At 44.1% G+C, this 18231-nt stretch overlaps 1 protein-coding gene across 2 annotated transcripts in view; it reads right to left on the bottom strand.

Annotated features, from left to right (window-relative positions):
* The window catches only part of NSF (N-ethylmaleimide sensitive factor, vesicle fusing ATPase), a 73971-nt gene extending 55740 nt beyond the window's left edge, over window positions 1-18231 (bottom strand). For both annotated transcript variants that reach the window (XM_063179062.1, XM_063179063.1), the window contains exons 1-2: window positions 18166-18231; window positions 2915-3000 (exon numbers count right to left, since the gene is read on the bottom strand). In XM_063179062.1, coding sequence (XP_063035132.1) covers window positions 2915-3000; window positions 18166-18177 — 98 coding nt within the window. In that variant the 5' untranslated portion in view covers window positions 18178-18231. The remainder of the gene's footprint in view (window positions 1-2914; window positions 3001-18165) is intronic.

Here is an 18231-nt window from a genome sequence, read left to right on the forward strand (position 1 = left end):
ACCCACAGCAATCATTCCAGAAAACTAAACTGGCCTAGGAGGGATGAGCTTACCATGAGAAAGGGAACAAAAAGTTCTTAACAGGAACAAAAAGCTGCCCTGACTGCTGTCCCCTCAGCCTGGCTGTGCTCAGAAATGGTTCCTCCATCCAAACTGCACCAAGAACTGGTTTCTCTCTCCAAACTGCACCAAGAACTGGTTTCTCTCTCCAAACTGCACCAAGAAATGGTTCCTCTCTCCAAACTGCACCAAGAAATGGTTTCTCTCTCCAAACTGCACCAAGAACTGGTTTCTCCATCCAAACTGCACCAAGAACTGGTTCTTTCTCCAAACTGCACCAAGAACTGGCTTTTCTCTCCAAACTGCACCCAGAACTGTTTCTCTCTCCAAACTGCACTCAAGGTAGGAGCAGGACACAGAGCTGAAGATGCTGCCACTGCCCAGACCATCACACAGCACACACTGTGTGTGCATGGCCTGCTGTGAACTCACCCCTGACTCATCCCTGCCCAGCTCAGGGGTGCAGGCAGTGAAGCATGAGAAGATCATCAGCAGCACCCTGGGGTTAAAGCATCTCCTTGATCCAAGGGCAAACTCCAGCTCTACACCCCCAGCTGCAAAAAGAGCAAAACCTTTGTGGAGGTACCACCAAAAACCCTCCTGAGCAGGCAATGTGGTGAGGGACCAGAGCCAGGGGATCTGCAGCAGGGCTGGCCCAGAGATCTAATGTGACAGTGTTCACAGGGGTTCTTGGATGAGGGAAGAGATGAGGATCTGACTCCATGTTTCAGAAGGCTTGATTTATTATTTTATCATCTATATTACATTAAAACTATACTAAAAGAATAGAAGAAAGGATTTCATCAGAAGGCTGGCTAAGAATAGAAAAAGAAAGAATGATAACAAAGGGTTGTGGATTGGACAGAGAGTCTGAGCCAGCTGACTGTGATTGGCCATTAATTACAAACATCCAACATGGGTTAATCAAAGATCTACTTGTTACATTCCATTCCACAGCAGCCGATAACCATTGTTTACATTTTGTTCCTGAGGCCTCTCAGCTTCTCAGGAGGAAAAATCCTAAGGAAAGGATTTTTCCTAAAAGATGTGTGCGAAAATCTAAAGTCAGGGACGGCTCCAGGGGATCTGAAGCCAGGGCTGGCCCCAGGGAGCTGCAGCAGGGCTGGCTCCAGGAGATCTAGAGCCAGGGATGGCCCCAGGGATCTGCAATGCAGCACCAGTTCCAGCACAGCCAGCACCAGGAGCTGCCCGTGCTCCCTCTGCCACTTCACAGCATCTGCAGCATCTGCTCCTGACCAAACACTCTGCTGGTGTGTGAGCAGCACTGCTAGAAATAAACAGCTCCCAGGGGCACAGGAACAGCCAGAATCACATCCAGCCTGCTGAGGCAGCACATCCCAGGGCACTGCTCCCTGCATGCTGCCACAAATGCCAGCAGAGAAGGTTCTGGAAGCAAAAGGAGCACAGCCGGCTGCAGGGCGGGCAGCTGGGTCCCTGCAGAACATCCATTCTGGAGGAAATTAAAGTTTTTATAATGCATGAGGTACAATGCTCAGTACAGGTATTTTTGTAACTCAATTAAGTTGAAAAAAAAGATCAACCTGGGGGAAACCATACTTTGAAATGACCAGGAGACTTTTCTGCCCAAGCAGACACTTTTGCCTACTTCTGACCCAAAAAGTACTGTTGGTTTAGAGGGTGGGTTTTGTTTGGGTTTGGCATCTTCTACTCCAGTTGGGCTCATGAAATCACAGCTCAGTTCATCCCTGCAGAGCCATGAGAGGTGCCAGGGCAGCAGAGCAGACAGGCTGGCAGGTCCTGAACACATCCCTGCATTGCAGCTCAGCACTGCTGAGCTCTGCACCCTCAGCAGGTATTTTATATAAAGGTGGAATATCATTCACTATCTCCTTTATCATATCATTCACTATCTCCTTTATCATATCATTCAGTATCTCCTTTATCATATCATTCAGCATCTCCTTTATCATATCATTCAGCATCTCCTTTATCATATCATTCACTATCTCCTTTATCATATCATTCACTATCTCCTTTATCATATCATTCACTATCTCCTTTATCATATCATTCACTATCTCCTTGAACATTTTCCCCATTTTTCAAACCCAAGCCCTTGTGCTGCACGTGATATTCCCTTTCAGCCGAAATTAATGACTTCTGTCTACAACCTACATAGTAAAATCTGTCAAAACTTCCCTAGATTCTTTTTCTTCCCTAGATCCTTTGCAGCAAAGCAAAGAATCTGACTATGTGAACTGGATTCTTGCAATCCAAAACCCTTCTGTGTGGGCTGAGCTGAACAATGCAGGTGTCTTCCACCTAACAGAAGTAAACCCCAGAGTTTGGTTCCATCAGTCACCCCAAAATTGCAATTAAAGAATCCAGCTTGTGGTGCTCACACTCTGGCTGCTCCTCCTTTTGTTCCTGTGCATGAAAACCCTGAGAAAAGAGAGTTCTCCTGGCTCTGCTCAGCATTCCCATATGATGTGAAAGTGAGAGGATGCCCCAAGTTACACAATAAAATTATAAAAATGTTGTTGAAATAGTTCAAATATTCTCACTGTATAACAGGAACAACAGCAAAACCAAAACAAACAAAAATTATCACAAGAACTACTTCATTAAATAATTATTCTATTAGTTAAGCAGATGCAGTTCCCAAGAAAGAAATCCTTTAGAGAAACAGTCACTCTTGTTCCAGTATCTGCCATTTCCAGAAAGAGCCACGCTGAAAGTTCTGATCCCTAAAGACACTAAAGTTTTGTTAATCAAACTGCTGTGCTCACCTTTCCAAACCTGAAATGTCACACAAATTTTGAAAACAATTCCTTTTTGGTTAAAAGCTGAAAGAGGAACAGTGCACACTTACTGGCCAGACTGGAAGTCCTTCTCATTGACCACAGCACAGTTGGTTAAGGACAGCTCATCAGTGGGACACCTTGCTGCTTGCATAGGCTGCAAGAGAGGAGTAAAAATCAATAAAATTGATCAGAGAAAACTGGAGAAAATATCAAATAAATTCTATTTTTCCTTTACCAAGCCAAGCCTCAAGACTTCTGCAAAAGCACAAAGCACAGAACAGATCTCCTGAGTCCTGGCACACTCTCAGAGCCCACAAGCTGCTCTCCCAGGTTCCTCCAAACATTTCCACATGGCACAGGTGTTTGTATCCCAAAGTTCTGCATTTTGGGACTATTATCTACTTTGTATTTTCTACCCCAGCTACACAAATACTTTAAAATCAGCTGAGACAAAGCCAGCAAGGCAAACCCTGTTAACTTGCAGGTGAACCCTGGCACTGAGGCAGGAGTGATCAGCATTCCCTGGAAGGTGTTTCTTGCACAGGGCACTGGAATCTTCTGGAAGCTGCTAAGGAAAAGCAGCCTGGAGCCAGAGCAGCTCCCTACAACCCTGTCTCAGTGCTGGGCTGGGTCACAGAGCCCATGTGAGGAAGAAAGGAGGGATAAAGATGTGAAATTTCCTCTTCCCTGAGCATAACTCAAAAAACTGGAATTTCAGTTTTTGTATCCCAAAGCTCTGCATTTTGGGACTGTTATTTACTTTGTATTTTCTACCCCAGCTACACAAATACTTTAAAATCAGCTGGGAAAAAGCCTGCAAGGCAAACCCTGTTAACTTGCAGGTGAACCCTGGCACTGAGGCAGGAGTGATCAGCATTCCCTGGAAGGTGTTTCTTGCACAGGGCACTGGAATCTTCTGGAAGCTGCTAAGGAAAAGCAGGCTGGAGCCAGAGCATTCCCCACAACCCTGTCTCAGTGCTGGGTCACAGAGCCCATGTGGGGAGGAAGGGAGGGATAAAATCCCTCAGAAAACTGGAATTTCAGCATGTCCATTCTGCATAAACCCCTTCAGCCAGTGCAGTGAGAGGCCACAGGAAGGTTTGAGCTCAGCCAGCTCCTATCCAACCCCACAATCCCTTTGTGTCACTTCTCAAAAGAAATATCACATGTGAATATTTCCCAGCCCAGATCCATAACACACAGAAGAAAATCAGATAAAATAGTTAATTCCAGCCTATCACTATGAAAAAAATTACTGCAACAAATTTTGTGGGGGAGTCCTCTCTGTGTTTTTATTCTCTAATGTCAGAAGACCAATCCTTTTCCAGGAGTATCTGCTCGTTTTTGCCCTTTCCACTGTTACTCATCAATCAGCAATTAAAAACTGAAATAATTTTAGGTTTGCCTACCCAAGCTGCCCATCCCCATCATGAGGCAGGATGGACGCACAGAGGGATCTCAGCTCCATCCTACACCCTCACCCCACCTGCTCCTGCAAAATTACACCACAAAACAAGGGCTGAACAATGAAAATTGTGATCAAAATGCCTCCAGAATGGAGAAAGGGATGGAAAAACAGGATGTTAGAAGACATTTCATTTGGGGAAAAGCTGAACTTGCTCCCCAAGGTGTCATTTGGAGAATCAAAGCACAGCTACCTCTGTCAGATACAAATTTGCAGGCAGTGCAACAGAAACTATTTGACAGCCTCAACCTATTGCAAAAAGTAATTCAGGAGGGATTTTCTCTTAAACCACCCTTAAATCCCAGCAGCAAGCACAGGAAATGCACTGATCCCAACACACACATCTGAATCATTTCCCAGGAGTTACTGCCCTGCTCTGCCTTTCTCTCCCATCCCTCTGGGACAAGAATCAGAGAAATTCCCCCCCAGAAATTCCCCCCAGCCTGCTCTAAAGTTCAGATCAACTTTAAAATCACAATGTGATTTGTCTCAAGTATTTACTGTTTACAAAAGGACCAACTCATTACTTTTACTAAATAATGCTCAATTGCCCTTGACATATGTGACAACCAAAAAAATATTCCATTTTCAGGCCTGAAGCAGATTTATCTATCTGAATGCTGAGTGTAATAAAGGCCTCAAATGTTCTTGTAATAAAATATGTGACATCAGTGGATTTATGGCATACACAGCCTGTGTGCTGAAGCCTCTGGGCTTGGGGCACTCCACAGCAAACATTCACATTTTATCACTTCTGCTCCCATCTGCAGGGCACAGTTTTGTGAAGGACATGCCCTGATAAAAGGCATTACAGGGGATATTTCTGGAGGAAAGTGGCCACGGAGCTCCTGGATTAAATCTTTTTACAGCACTAGTCCTCGAGTGCATTTTTAATCCTCAGTGACAAACTGCAGCCAGGCAAGCTGCTGCTCCTGTCTGCACTGGGAACAGAATCACAGAAACACAGAATCAATCACAGAACCACTGAATCACAGAACCACAGAGTCACAGAATCAAAGAACCACTGAAACACAAAATCACAGAGTCAGAGTCACAGAATCACAGAATCACAGAACCACTGAATCACAGAACCACTGAGTCACAGAATCAAAGAACCACTGAAACACAGAACCACTGAAACACAAAATCACAGAATCACAGTCAGAGTCACAGAATCACAGAATCACAGAACCACAGAAACACAAAATCCCAGAATCACAGACTCAGAGAATCACAGAATCACAGAACCACTGAATTCACTGAATCACAGAATCCCAGAATCACAGAACCACAGAATTCCAGAATCACTGAATCCCAGAATGACAGAACCACAGAATTCTAGAATCACTGAATCCCAGAATCACAAAATCACAGAATTACAGAATCACAGAACCACAGAACAGAATCACAGAATCCCAGAATGACAGAATCAGAGAATGACAGAAACACAGAACTACAGAATCACAGAAACACAGAACCACTGAATCAGAGAATTCACAGAATCACAGAACAACAGAATCACAGAAACACAAAATCCCAGAATCACAGAACCACAGAAGCAGAGAATCACAGAATTCCAGAATCACAGAACCAGAGAATCACAGAATACCAGAATCACAGAATCAATCCCAGAATCCCAGAATCAAAGAATCACTGAATCCCAGAATCCCAGAGTCACAGAATCCCAGAATCAAAGGACCACTGAATCACAGACCCACAGAAACACAAAATCACAAAATCCCAGAATCCCAGAATAATGAGGTTGGGAGAGACCTCTAAGATCATCAAGTCCAACCTATGCCCTAACACCTCAACTAGGCCCAGTCTTTTTTACAACACATCCAGAGATGGTGATTGCACCACCTCCCTGGGAAGAGCATTCCAGTACTTTATTATTCTTTTGGTGCAAAACTTTTTCCTAACATCCAACCTATTCCTTCCCTGACATAGGGAGGTATATGTGCATGTAGCTTGAGACTGTGTCCTCTGGTTCTGTCCGAGACCAACCCCACCTGTCTCCAACCTCCCTTCAGGACGGTGTAGAGAGCAAAAACACCTCTGAGCCTCCTCTTCTCCAGGTTTAGTTCTGGTTTATGCCAAGATGTTGTGGTGTGCTGTAATGTCCCATTTTGGCCTTCCAGGTCATTCCCCCAGGTGTGCCTATGCCTCTCTCCCTTCCCCCTTGCCCCCATGCTGAGTGAGTCCTGTCAATCAGGCTGAACATTCCAGCAAGGCGTCGTGTGCTTGGTCAAGTTCAAAGGATGCCCCTATGCCCAGAGATCATTGGCCTGTCTGGGTGTCATCTTCCCCTGAGACCCTGCCCCTCTCACCTGGCTCACCTGTCCCTCCCCTCCCCCTGTCCCTGAGCTTAAAAAGGTGATCAGACCATGCGGTTGTAATTCTGTTGGAGCAGTTGCTCACGTTCAGACCTCTGTAACCATGGAATGAACCTCTGGACATTAAACCCTCCAGCAGAATCCTCTCCTTTTTCTCTTCACCATCGCCTGAAGCCATTCCTCCTGAGGTAAACAGGGTTCCTAACAAGCCTGGACTTGTTCAGTGCCCAGCTGCAATCTCCAGCAAGCCAAGGTATCTCTGGGGTGATACACCGCAGTTGCTGCCTTTGGCCCAGCAGCGAGGGTCAGACCGGCCCAGGCACAATCTAACTGGGAATATTGGGAGCCTTATTCCAATACCAAGAGGAGACTCCAAGGACAGCACAGTCCTGAGGAGGTGACTGCACACTGCTAAAGCACTCCCAGCATCAGCCAGGCAGCACCTGCTATTAGACCCAGAGCTGTTCCAGCACTCCTTCTGATTGCCAAGAGGAAAACAAGACCTGATAAATCTCACTGTGAGAGGCAAACATGCAGCACCCCACCTCTGGGTCTGTGACAAAGCAGGAATGTTGTCTCAAAACTCAGGAGGCTTAATGATACTGGCATATTTTATTTTTACAAAGAAAAGTTGCCCTGAAGAACAAACAGCATCTGATCTTTCAGAGATCTTTTTTCCTAAAGCTGCAAGGACTCGTTTTCCTCCACAGAAAATACAAAACTCACATGTTCACAAAATCACAGAATAGGTGGAAGTGCTCTCTGGAGATCATCCAGTCCAAACCCCTGCTACAGCCCAGAAAGTGATGCTGTTATTTAGATATTTTCACACATAAGCCACACCTGTCATGTTTTGTCAATTCACCTCTTGTGAATCATTGAGGCTGATGGAACAGGAAGCCAAGGAAAATCATGTGGTGGCAATGACTGAAGAGCACTGCTGACAGCTGGTACTGAGAAAAGCTGAAACATTAAGTGCTAAGGCAAAGATGTTCCTCATCCAAGACAACTGAACTCATTTCATTTCCTAATGCTGAGCAAGAGATTATGAAACAGCCTCTAAAGCTGAGGCAGGTTTGGTTCTGTGCCCTGTTCTCACGTGGTTTGTACAAGATAAATATTGTTCAAGCACTGGATGTTCAAAAATCTCCTTTGTGTAAAGCAGACACAGATACACATCCCATGCACATGCAAGTGCACAGAGATGGAATTTCTGGCACTCAGGTGCTGGCAGAGCAGTGTTAGGAAACATTCTGGGTACCAGAAATTTCCATTTTTCAGCAGAGCTGCATTGAGATGGGGATCCCTGCTCCAAAAAGCACCCAAGCTTTCCTGTAACAGCTGCTGGGCACCAAAGTGTGGGAATCCACAAAATCAGAGGGGTTTGGGAAAGCTGCAAAAGGCAGCCCCAGAGACAGCAGAACTGTGATTAGAGCTAAGCAGCAGCCATGAGATAGGTCAGCAGAAAAATTATTTAAACTGTAGAAAAGCAAAGACAAATAGAACAATGGTCTGTCTATTAACTCTTGGCTAGAATAACTCTCTAAGGTACAGAAAAGTTTATCTAGTGAGATATTAGGAAGGTTGAAGCTTAATAATGGAGCTCTGTGCATTGTGTTTTAAGGCTCTCAAGTAGGTATTGTATTCAAAATAAGCATTGTTTTAACTAAAGGTACCTGTGCTTATAGTGGTTGGACAGAACTCCTGTCAATGTGCTTTTGCTTTGTGGGATTGGTCAAAAAACTTATAAAGTGAGTTGCAACATTAAATTCTTAGTCTGCTGCCTGGGATGTGAGCTGCTGGCATCTTCCCATTGTCATAACCATGGAATGAGACTGATGCTGGAAAATCAAACAGCTCAAAGCACGTTCTGCAGCAACCCCATCCTGTTTGTGATTTGTACAGAGACCCTTGCCAGCAGCACAAAAATCGCTCTGAGCGCAGAGATCATCACCCAAAGAGGGCAGAGAGGTGCAGTAAACCTGCAGAGCTGTAATTCCTGCTGAGCAGGGCACTGCACACCCCCCAGAGCCCCAGCAGAGTGGGTGGAACCACAGCTAACTCCAAACCAAACACTCATCACCACGGGTCTGCCAATAAAATGAAGTTTGAATACTGACAGGAAGAATTACGATGTCAAAGGAGCTCTGAAGACAAACAGGGAACTGACATGATGAATCACAGCTCCTACACATTCTTCTGACAGGAAACACACACACAAAGCTCTGCCTGTATCTCCAGACACCAGAGGTGGACATTACACCTGGGGACACAGGGACAAGCAGCAGCTCCAGCAGGAGGAGGAGCTGAATGCTGTGGTGTCACAGACACATTTTATGAAAAATCCTTTCCTCAGGATTTTTCCTCCTGAGAAGCTGAGAGGCCTCAGGAACAAAATGTAAGCAATGGTTATCTGCTGCTGTGGAATGCAACAGGTGCATCTGGGATTGGTCTCGTGTGGTTGTTTCTAATTAACGGCCAGTCACATCAGACTGTCTGTCCAAGCCACAAGCCTTTGTTATCATTATTTCTTTTTCTATTCTTAGCCAGCCTTCTGATGAAATCCTTTCTTCTGTTCTTTTAGTATTGTTTTAATATAATACATATCATAAAATAATAAATCAGCCTTCTGAAACATGGAGTCAGATCCTCATCTCTTCCCTCATCCTCAGACCCCTGTGAACACCACCACACTGTGGTTCTGAGTAATTTTAAAAATTAACTAAGAAAGTTTATTAGCTTGCAGAGGGATTTTCTGGACATGTCAAAAAAACACTTACACATTAAAATAAAAACATTAGAATAAAGCTTACACATTTCTGCAGCCACAAGAGGAAATCAACCTACAAGGAACATTTTGGACCAGCAGGCTTGGCCAGACAGACCCTTCCAGAGCTCCTGGCTGTGCCAGGATAAGCTGCTGTCCCTGGAACACACAGCCCTGCTCAGACCTGCCCATTCCACCTGCTCCCCATTTATTCTCCTCAGAAAGGAGCTGCATTCTCTCTCAAGAAACCCAGAAATACCAATTTTCTTCTCCTGTTAAAGAGGACTGCATTGGGAAGCTCAAACCTCAGAAGTAATATTCCCATCCTTGACAGAGGCAGGGAACACTGAGCGAGCTCCTCCAGGGATGCCTGGGTGAGATGGATCCCTCCTTCCACTCCCCCTGAGCCACTCCCACGCTGTGAATCACCCCCCTGTGATGGTGCTGCAGCACAGAAACCCAAACAGCTCCCAGGAGCAGAGAGGGAAGAGCTCCCATCAGCTCCTCCTGCATCAGCCAGGGCTGGAAATGAAACAGGGTGTCACCATTATATTTTCTGAAAAATCCTCTTTGCCCAGGATTTCTCTCCTGGGAAGGTGGGAAGCCTCAGAGAAAAAGGAAAACAATATTATCTCATTTTTTCTCCTGTGTTTTGCTGCTTTGGAATGTGGTTTGGAGATTGTTTCATTGGTTTCATGTGAATTGTTTTTACTTATTGGCCAATCAGGGGCCAAGCTGTGTCACACTCTGGGAGATAATCACAAGTTTTTCATTAATATCTTTTAGCCTTCTGTCTGTATCTTCCTCTGTTCTTTAGTATTGTTTAGTACAGCCATCTTTAATATAATATAGTAACATAAAATAATAAATTAGCCTTCTAAGAACATAGAGTCAGATTCATCATTCATTCCTCCTTTCATTGAGGGTCTCAGAAAATACAACACAGGGAATGTTCCCCAGCACTCTCTTACCCCATGGCAGGGGCAACAACCCTGCCTGGTAAGAGCTCTCCCCCAGCACAGACAGGAGCAGGACACAGGAAAATTTCAACTTTCCTATTTTCCAGATTCTGCACTGCATTAGGATATAGCTCTGAACTTCATATAAAGTGTTAGCAAGTTCTCTTCACAGTTTAGTCGGACAAAACAATCATTTTCCAGCCCAAAAAGGCCCAAAAAGTACAAATAGCAGTGAACTGAGGAAATAACTGGGAGAATGGGTCTGAATAACCTGAAGCTGTAATTGGACAATTAACCCCAATATAGAAATGGACCAAAACTTATAAAAGTGTGAAAACTCATAACTCTGAATCCATCTTGGGTGGAGTCACAGCCAGGCTCTTGCACTGCCCAAGGTGTTATCCTGTGAAGGTCTTTTAATAAATCCCTACTTTATTTCTTTAACATTGTTAAAGAAATAAAGCCCCTGTTGCAGGGAGCCTCTCAAGGCATCACCAGACACTGCACTCCTTATCAAACACTCAGCACATTTCCAGTTTCTGTCTCTGAGAGCAGCCCTGCACCCTCTGGGTCTGAATGAGGAAATTCCTGCCTGTCCTGGCACTCCAGAGCCACTTTATCAGGGCAGAAGGGCCTCTCCCACAATTACAGAATCCTGGGTTTTATTGCTGCTTCCCTTTGTTTGCAAAGCTGAAATGAACCCAGGTGTGCAGGGCAGCTCTGTCACTCCAGCATTGTTTACCTGCAGATTCCAGGAGCTCACAGCTTTGGGCACCCAGCTCTGCCAACAGCACAACAAAGACAATTTACAGTCCCAAGAACAGAGTTCCAAGGGTTTCCCTGATCCAACAGAGCAGAACAAGAGAGAGGAGAGCTAAAGGAGAGCTTCTCCAATCAGAGCATTTACAGAATTACACAGATTGCTCTGCCCAGAGATTCCTTCTCCAGATTACAATAATCAGTAATTTTAGGAAATGCACCCAAAGCTGCACCAAAGCCACAGCACAGGGAGCAGCTCCCTGCCAGCTCAGCAGCTTCCTATTAAGCAATAATGACCCAGGGTATGTGCATTTTAATTAACACATCCATTTTTGAGTGCATGTTGCCTCACATTCCTTCCTCAAGCCAGGATGATCAACAATTTAATTACAGGGAATTGTTGCTTGTTGTGTTGCATCTAAACATCTTTAAAACATGCCAAGGGAATGAACCAGAGGAAGTTGAGGTCCTGGGATGCAGGCCACAGGATTTTGCCACATGGGCAGTGAGGACATCTCATGGATGCAAATTTCATCCCATTTATATTTAGACAAGTTACCTGTCACACACATCTTTTATGGAAAATCCTTTCTTTAGGATTTTTCCTCCTGAGAAGCTGAGAGGCCTCAAAAACAAAATGTAAACAATGGTTATCTGCTGCTGTGGAATGCAACAAGTAGATCTTTGATTAACCCATGTTGAATGTTTGTAATTAATGGCCAATCACAGTCAGCTGGCTCAGACAGAGTCAAGCCACAAGCCTTTGTTATCATTCTTTGCTATTCTATTCTTAGCCAGCCTTCTTATGAAATCCTTTCTTCTATTCTTTTAGTATAGTTTTAATATAATATAGATCATAAAATAATAAATCAGCCTTCTGAAACATGGAGTCAGATCCTCATCTCTTCCCATCCTCAGACCCCTGTGAACACCATCACAGTTACCCAATGGCAACAGGGCAAACGTGAATATCTGTTCATATTAAAAATATCCCCCTTGGAATTTGCCCTGTGACAGCCCAGGATGCTGCTGTCCCTGGCACTGAATTCCCCAGGACTGAGGTTCCAAACACCACCCAGCTTAAGATGCAGCAGCTTGCAAGTCTTGCTCTATTTCTTACAGAAAAAAGCACATGACACAACTGCAGGGCATCAATGACTCCAGATTTTTGGATAGAAGGTCATTGCTTTATTGCATCCCAGGAGACCAGAGGAAGGTGGTAAATCCTTTCATCCTTCAAACCTTTGGCCTCCCTGAGGGCAGGATGTGCCTGCACAGGGAGGAGCAGAGGAGCTGCACATCCATTCTGCAACAGAAGCTCTTCCATTCATTTTACCAACTGTTTGGTTTTTTCTGTTCACAGAACCTTCTCCAACACAGCTCTCCAATTCCTGGGGGTCTAAAAACCTTCTGGAGATGGTAAACGTGGGAGTTTCCTCACAAAACTCTGATCTCTGCTAGAGAACCTCCCTGATGTGAGACAGCATCCTGAACACATCCTGCATAGCCCACAGGCTGAACTTCACCCTCCCAAAAAGTTCCCAAAATCCTTGTCCCTGCTCCAGCTCTCATCCCCTCCTACAATTGTGAGGGCACCTGAATATTTCCACCACCCCTGGATCAAAAAAAAGATCACTCCATGACATGGGGACCAACATTTCAGTTGTTTTCATGTATAAAAAAAGGAATCAATGGGAATTTTATTGCACTGAATCTACATCTTGCCTTGTGGGGAATTCAGTAAAACAGAAGTGCCACTATTTTCTAGCTACTGCTTTTCTGTGGGCTCAAGCAGATCTGCTTTTGTGGCAGAATTTCTTCCAAATTCAGTCAGGGTTTATCGTGAGCCTGAATGACCTCTGTGGTCAGAACCCAGAACAGGAGAGGAAAAGAAAAGATCTTGTTGTGCTCTAAGGAAAAAAAAAAATTAAAAGTAATACTTACAAAGTTCACATTTTAAATGATCCTCAAAAAGATTCTCTGACTTTTTAAAAAGATTTTTTTCCTATTAAAAAATTATTAGCTAAGTTTAATTGTTCTGGCAGGTCCACATAAGAGGTGTGACACAGCAGCACCTCAAAAACTGAGCTGGAGAGGCAGCAGTGACATCTCCCTGTGGCAGTGACTTTTGAAGCACTGCTTCTGCAACACTGAGCCAAGCAAATTAATCAAAGATGACAGGGCCAGATATGCCCACAAACATTCATATGGTCCTCAGAATTTTATTCTAAATAATTTTAGGGTTTTTAACAAATGATGTGGTTTCATTTTAAATAATTCAGCAAGGTAGAAATCCTGAAAGCAGGCCACAAGCTGATTTGTGGTGATTTCACAAGACAGTTACGAGGTTGCAGAAGTGATTACAGAAACAGAGATTCACACAGAGTTTTCTCCCATTTCTTCATATTTACATGCTAGGAAATACTAAAAAAACCCAAGTGACGATAGCAGGAACAGAAGCAGGCTGGGAGAAGGAGCTAAGTTGATTCACAAAGCTTTCTTTACTTGCCTGACAACCCCTGCATGTCTGAAGGCTGGTTCCATATGTTATCAGAAATCACCTGACAGATTTAACCCATCAACACAAAGCTCAGCCCCCATTATTTCAAATTTCCCTAAAAACCATCCCACCTAAAACCACACTGTCTACATGTGAAGTATTTTTAAATAATTCAAGGAAATAATGAGCCAAATGTTATTAATTGTCTAGTGCTGTTTCAGCATTACATATTATATATATATCTTATATATCTTATATATCTTATATATATTATGCATATAACATTATATGTTATTTTTATACATACATTATCTATTATATATTACATTTATACTATTATAAATATAATATTTAATATTATATACTATTATATATATTATATTATATACTATTATATATAATATATTATATTTATATACCATTCATATATATAATAATATATATAATATTATATACTATTTATATTATATAATATTATATATATTATTATACATATAAATAGTTATAATATTATATACTATTTATATATATATAATATATTATATATATTATATATATATAATATATTATATATATTATATATAACATATACAATATCATATATATTATGTATATATATTATATATTATATATAAATAGTATATAATATTATAACTATTATATATTATATACTATTTATATATATTATATATATTATATAATATATATATTTTATATATAAAATATATTCTATAATATATATTATATCTATTACACTTTTTATATATAATACATAATATGTACATTATACATTATATATAATATTGAAAATAAATATAAATAAAACTAAAAAGATATTTATTTATAAATATATAATATCATAAGTTATAATAAATATAATATAATAAGTTATAATAACTCATTATTATATAATTACATTATATCAATTATATAATAATTAAATTATAGAAATAATTTCTATAATTAAATTATAGAAATTATATATTATCTATATAATGAATTATTATAAATTATCATAAATAGGTATTGTATAAATATTATATATATAGGATATATATGTATATATATGTATATATATGTATATATATGTGTATATATATGTGTGTATATATATATGTGTGTATATATGTGTGTATATATATATATATATATGTATGTATTATACATTAAATATTATACATTAAATGTTAGGAATTGTTCCCTGTGAGGCTGGGCAGGGCCCAGAGCAGCTGTGGCTGTCCCCGGGTCCCTGGCAGTGCCCAAGCATCCTGGGACAGTGGGAGGTGTCCCTGCCATGGCAGGGGTGGCACTGGCTGGGTTTAAGGTCCCTGTCCCAGTCCCATGGAGTTCTCCCCCTGTGCAGACACAGCAGAAATTCAGCTTGTGCTGGATCCACTCACTGCAACAAGGCACAGAAATCACCTGGTGTTTCTACATCCCTTTGGGAACTAATTTTTGGGAACTAATTCCTGATGTAGTTACTAATAAATTAGTTACAGACAGCCCCAGGGAACTTCCAGGGGTTTTCTTGGTACAAGAGGTCCATACCCAGCAGCTCCTCACCATTCCCTCTCCTGCAGATTCCTCTGTGTGCCTAATGATCCCCATGCAGAGATGCAGAATAAATTATTACAGAAACAGCCATTATTTCTAATCACCATAAACTGTTTTTCCTGTAAACTTCAATCACTGCTAATCACCATCTCTTCCTTGCCATGGAGAGCCCCAGTGCAATTAGGGGAGCACACCTGAAACAGCATCACACAATTAATCACATTTAGCTTATCATTCACCTGAATTATTCAAAATGTTTCAATATTTTGTCTCTCTGCTACATCAGGACAGCCATTCACTTCTCCCTGGGAGAATACACTGCACAAATCAAATCACACCAGTCCAGCAAAAGAGATTAAGCTCTAAATGACATTACAGAACAGATTTGCAGGGCAGGAGGAGTCACTAAAGCTCCTCTTCCCACCTTGCACCTGCTAAAAATGCTGACAACAGAACAGCACCTGTGTTCCTGCATCAGCTCACCTGTTGTGCCTGGAGCTCTCACACTCCTCCATCCTCCCACCAAGTGCTCTGTGTTTACCCCAAAACAGCTCTGGGTCACAGCCCAGGGTGCTGCTGCATACTGCCCCTGCTCTCAGCCTCCCCAGCACTGCTGCAAGGAGCAGGCAGCTCCCCTGGAAAGAATTCAAAGGATCAGACCCAGCTTGGAGAGAGAGATGGAACTCTCAGCTCAAGGATTCTCTCTGCAGCATTCAACAGCCTGGTAATTGTGCAACAACTGCATTTGCAGGCAAATCATGAAAACACTGAACAGTGAGAAGTTTCCTGATAAGCCAAGGAGAGCATCACTCATCCAAATGCCAGATCTAAGCATCAATCTTTCCTTCAAACTCACATAAATCCCCCTTTCTTTCATCAGGCTCCCAAGCTGGTCACATTTTTCTCACATTTTTTAGCAGCAGAAAAGCTCAAAGCAGAAGAATAAAGTTGAGGTTGATTTTTCTCCTTCCTCCCCACATTCCCAGTCCCAATTCCATGCACCAGGCTGTCACTGAGGACACAGCTGGGAGGGCCCAGGGAGCCTCAGAACCACATCCAGTGTGAGTAAAATGATCTCAGCACTGAGCAGAGCCTGTTCTGGGCAACAGAATGCTGAAAAAAATCCAGACAAGGCTCACAAATTCCCCTGGGTGAGATGAAGAAAAGAAGGTGCGAGGAGGAAGGTGAGACCAGGAATGTGGAGCAGAGGAGAAGCTGTTAATGAGAGATAAACCACAAAATCTTGGATTTTTCTCAATTACTCAGCACATTTCAGGGGTGGCAGTGGATGCACAGCAGATTCCTCACCCCTGCTCTGCACCACCAGCCCAGCACAGTGCAAAAAGCATTTGGAAAAGCAATTCCTGGCATTTCAAGCACTGAATGACTTGGCCAAGAATGAAAAATGTGACTTTCCCAGGCTGACACCCAGCAAAGCATGACTGAGCTCCTGGCAAAGAGCAGAGCAACCCAAACACATCCTGCAGCACCTGGACACCTGAAAAACAAGGGGATGTGCAGGCACCACAAGAAGGAATTTCACATTTTAAACCCTTTTTGGCCACTTGCTGATGTGATCAATCACTAATAAGGGATCTTTTTATTTTTTAAATTAATACAGAATAAAACCACTGCAAAACAAAAGGAGAATCCACATTATAAAACAGCACCTGGCTGTTTTATAATGTGAGAAAATCTCCCCATATCTCACAGCAACAAGGGGTCACCAGAGCTTCACAGCACATTTAGGGGACCCTAAAATCTTGCTGCACACCCCATGGAGACAGGGGCACCCCAAACTCACAGGGGCCCTTCAAAAATTCCCAAAATCCTGCCCCACATCCCAGAGCACCAAGGGATCACATCCCCTGTCACAGCATCCCTAAAGGTCCTGGCTCACAGGGAAAGGGGACACCAGAACTTCACAGCATCTTTAGGTGACCCTAAAATCTTGCTGCACACCCCATGGAGACAGGGGCACCCCAGAGGCTCCTCAGGGAACCCCAAAATTCTGCTCCACATCCCAGAGCACCAAGGGCTCACACCCCTTGTCACAGCATCCCTAAAGGTCACAGGGAGAGGGGTCACCAGAGCTTCACAGCACATTTAGGGGACCCTAAATCCTGACAGCAGCACTGAGACACCCCTGAGCTTCACTGCACCCCTCAATCCTGCACCCCAACTCCTGAGGGAGCCCTACACTCATCCCACAGCACCAAGGGGTCACCACAACCTCTGAGCACCCCCAGGAAACCCCAAAACCCAGCTCTGCACCCCACAAGGACACTGCAGCCTCACAGCATCCCTTAGGGAATCCCAAAACCCAGCTCTGCACCCCACAAGGACACTGCAGCCTCACAGCATCCCTTAGGGAATCCCAAAACCCAGCTCTGCACCCCACAAGGACACTGCAGCCTCACAGCATCCCTTAGGGAACCCCAAAACCCAGCTCTGCACCCCACAAGACCACTGCACCCTCAGAGCACCCCAAATGCTACCTCACACCCACACAGAGGGGTCACCCTGCTCCTGAGGGAACCCCCAGTCCTGCCCCACACCCCAAATTGCCAAGGGGCCACCCCGAACCTGGGGGACCCTAAAATCCGGCCCCACAAGGGACAGGTCACCCTTGCCCCGGCTCCAAAGGAACCCCAGTCCTGTCCCACATGCCACATCACCAAGAGGCCACCTCAGCCTCCCGAGAGCCCCGGGGAGCACCGGGACAGGGGTGACCCCCCAGCTCCCCGCACCACCGGGGGTCTCCACACCCTCACAGCACCGCCAGGACCCCTCACAGCGCTGGGGGCCAGGGGGTCCCCGCAGGCACACAGCGCTGCCGGGGCACCCCCAGGGCTGAACGGCCAATGGTCAGCGGGGCTGCGGGAAGCTGGCAAAGCCGCGGTGGCGCAGGGAGGAGCAGGAGCGGAGGAGGGGGCAGGGGATGGGCGAGAGCGGCCGGTCCGCGTCCCCCCCACTTACCCGCCCCGCCATGTTGCCGCAGCGCCGACCGACAGGCCCTGCCCGCGGCCGCCAGGGGGCGGCGCA

Source organism: Melospiza melodia, chromosome 30 (assembly GCF_035770615.1).
Source record: "Melospiza melodia melodia isolate bMelMel2 chromosome 30, bMelMel2.pri, whole genome shotgun sequence".
Lineage (NCBI taxonomy): Eukaryota > Metazoa > Chordata > Aves > Passeriformes > Passerellidae > Melospiza > Melospiza melodia.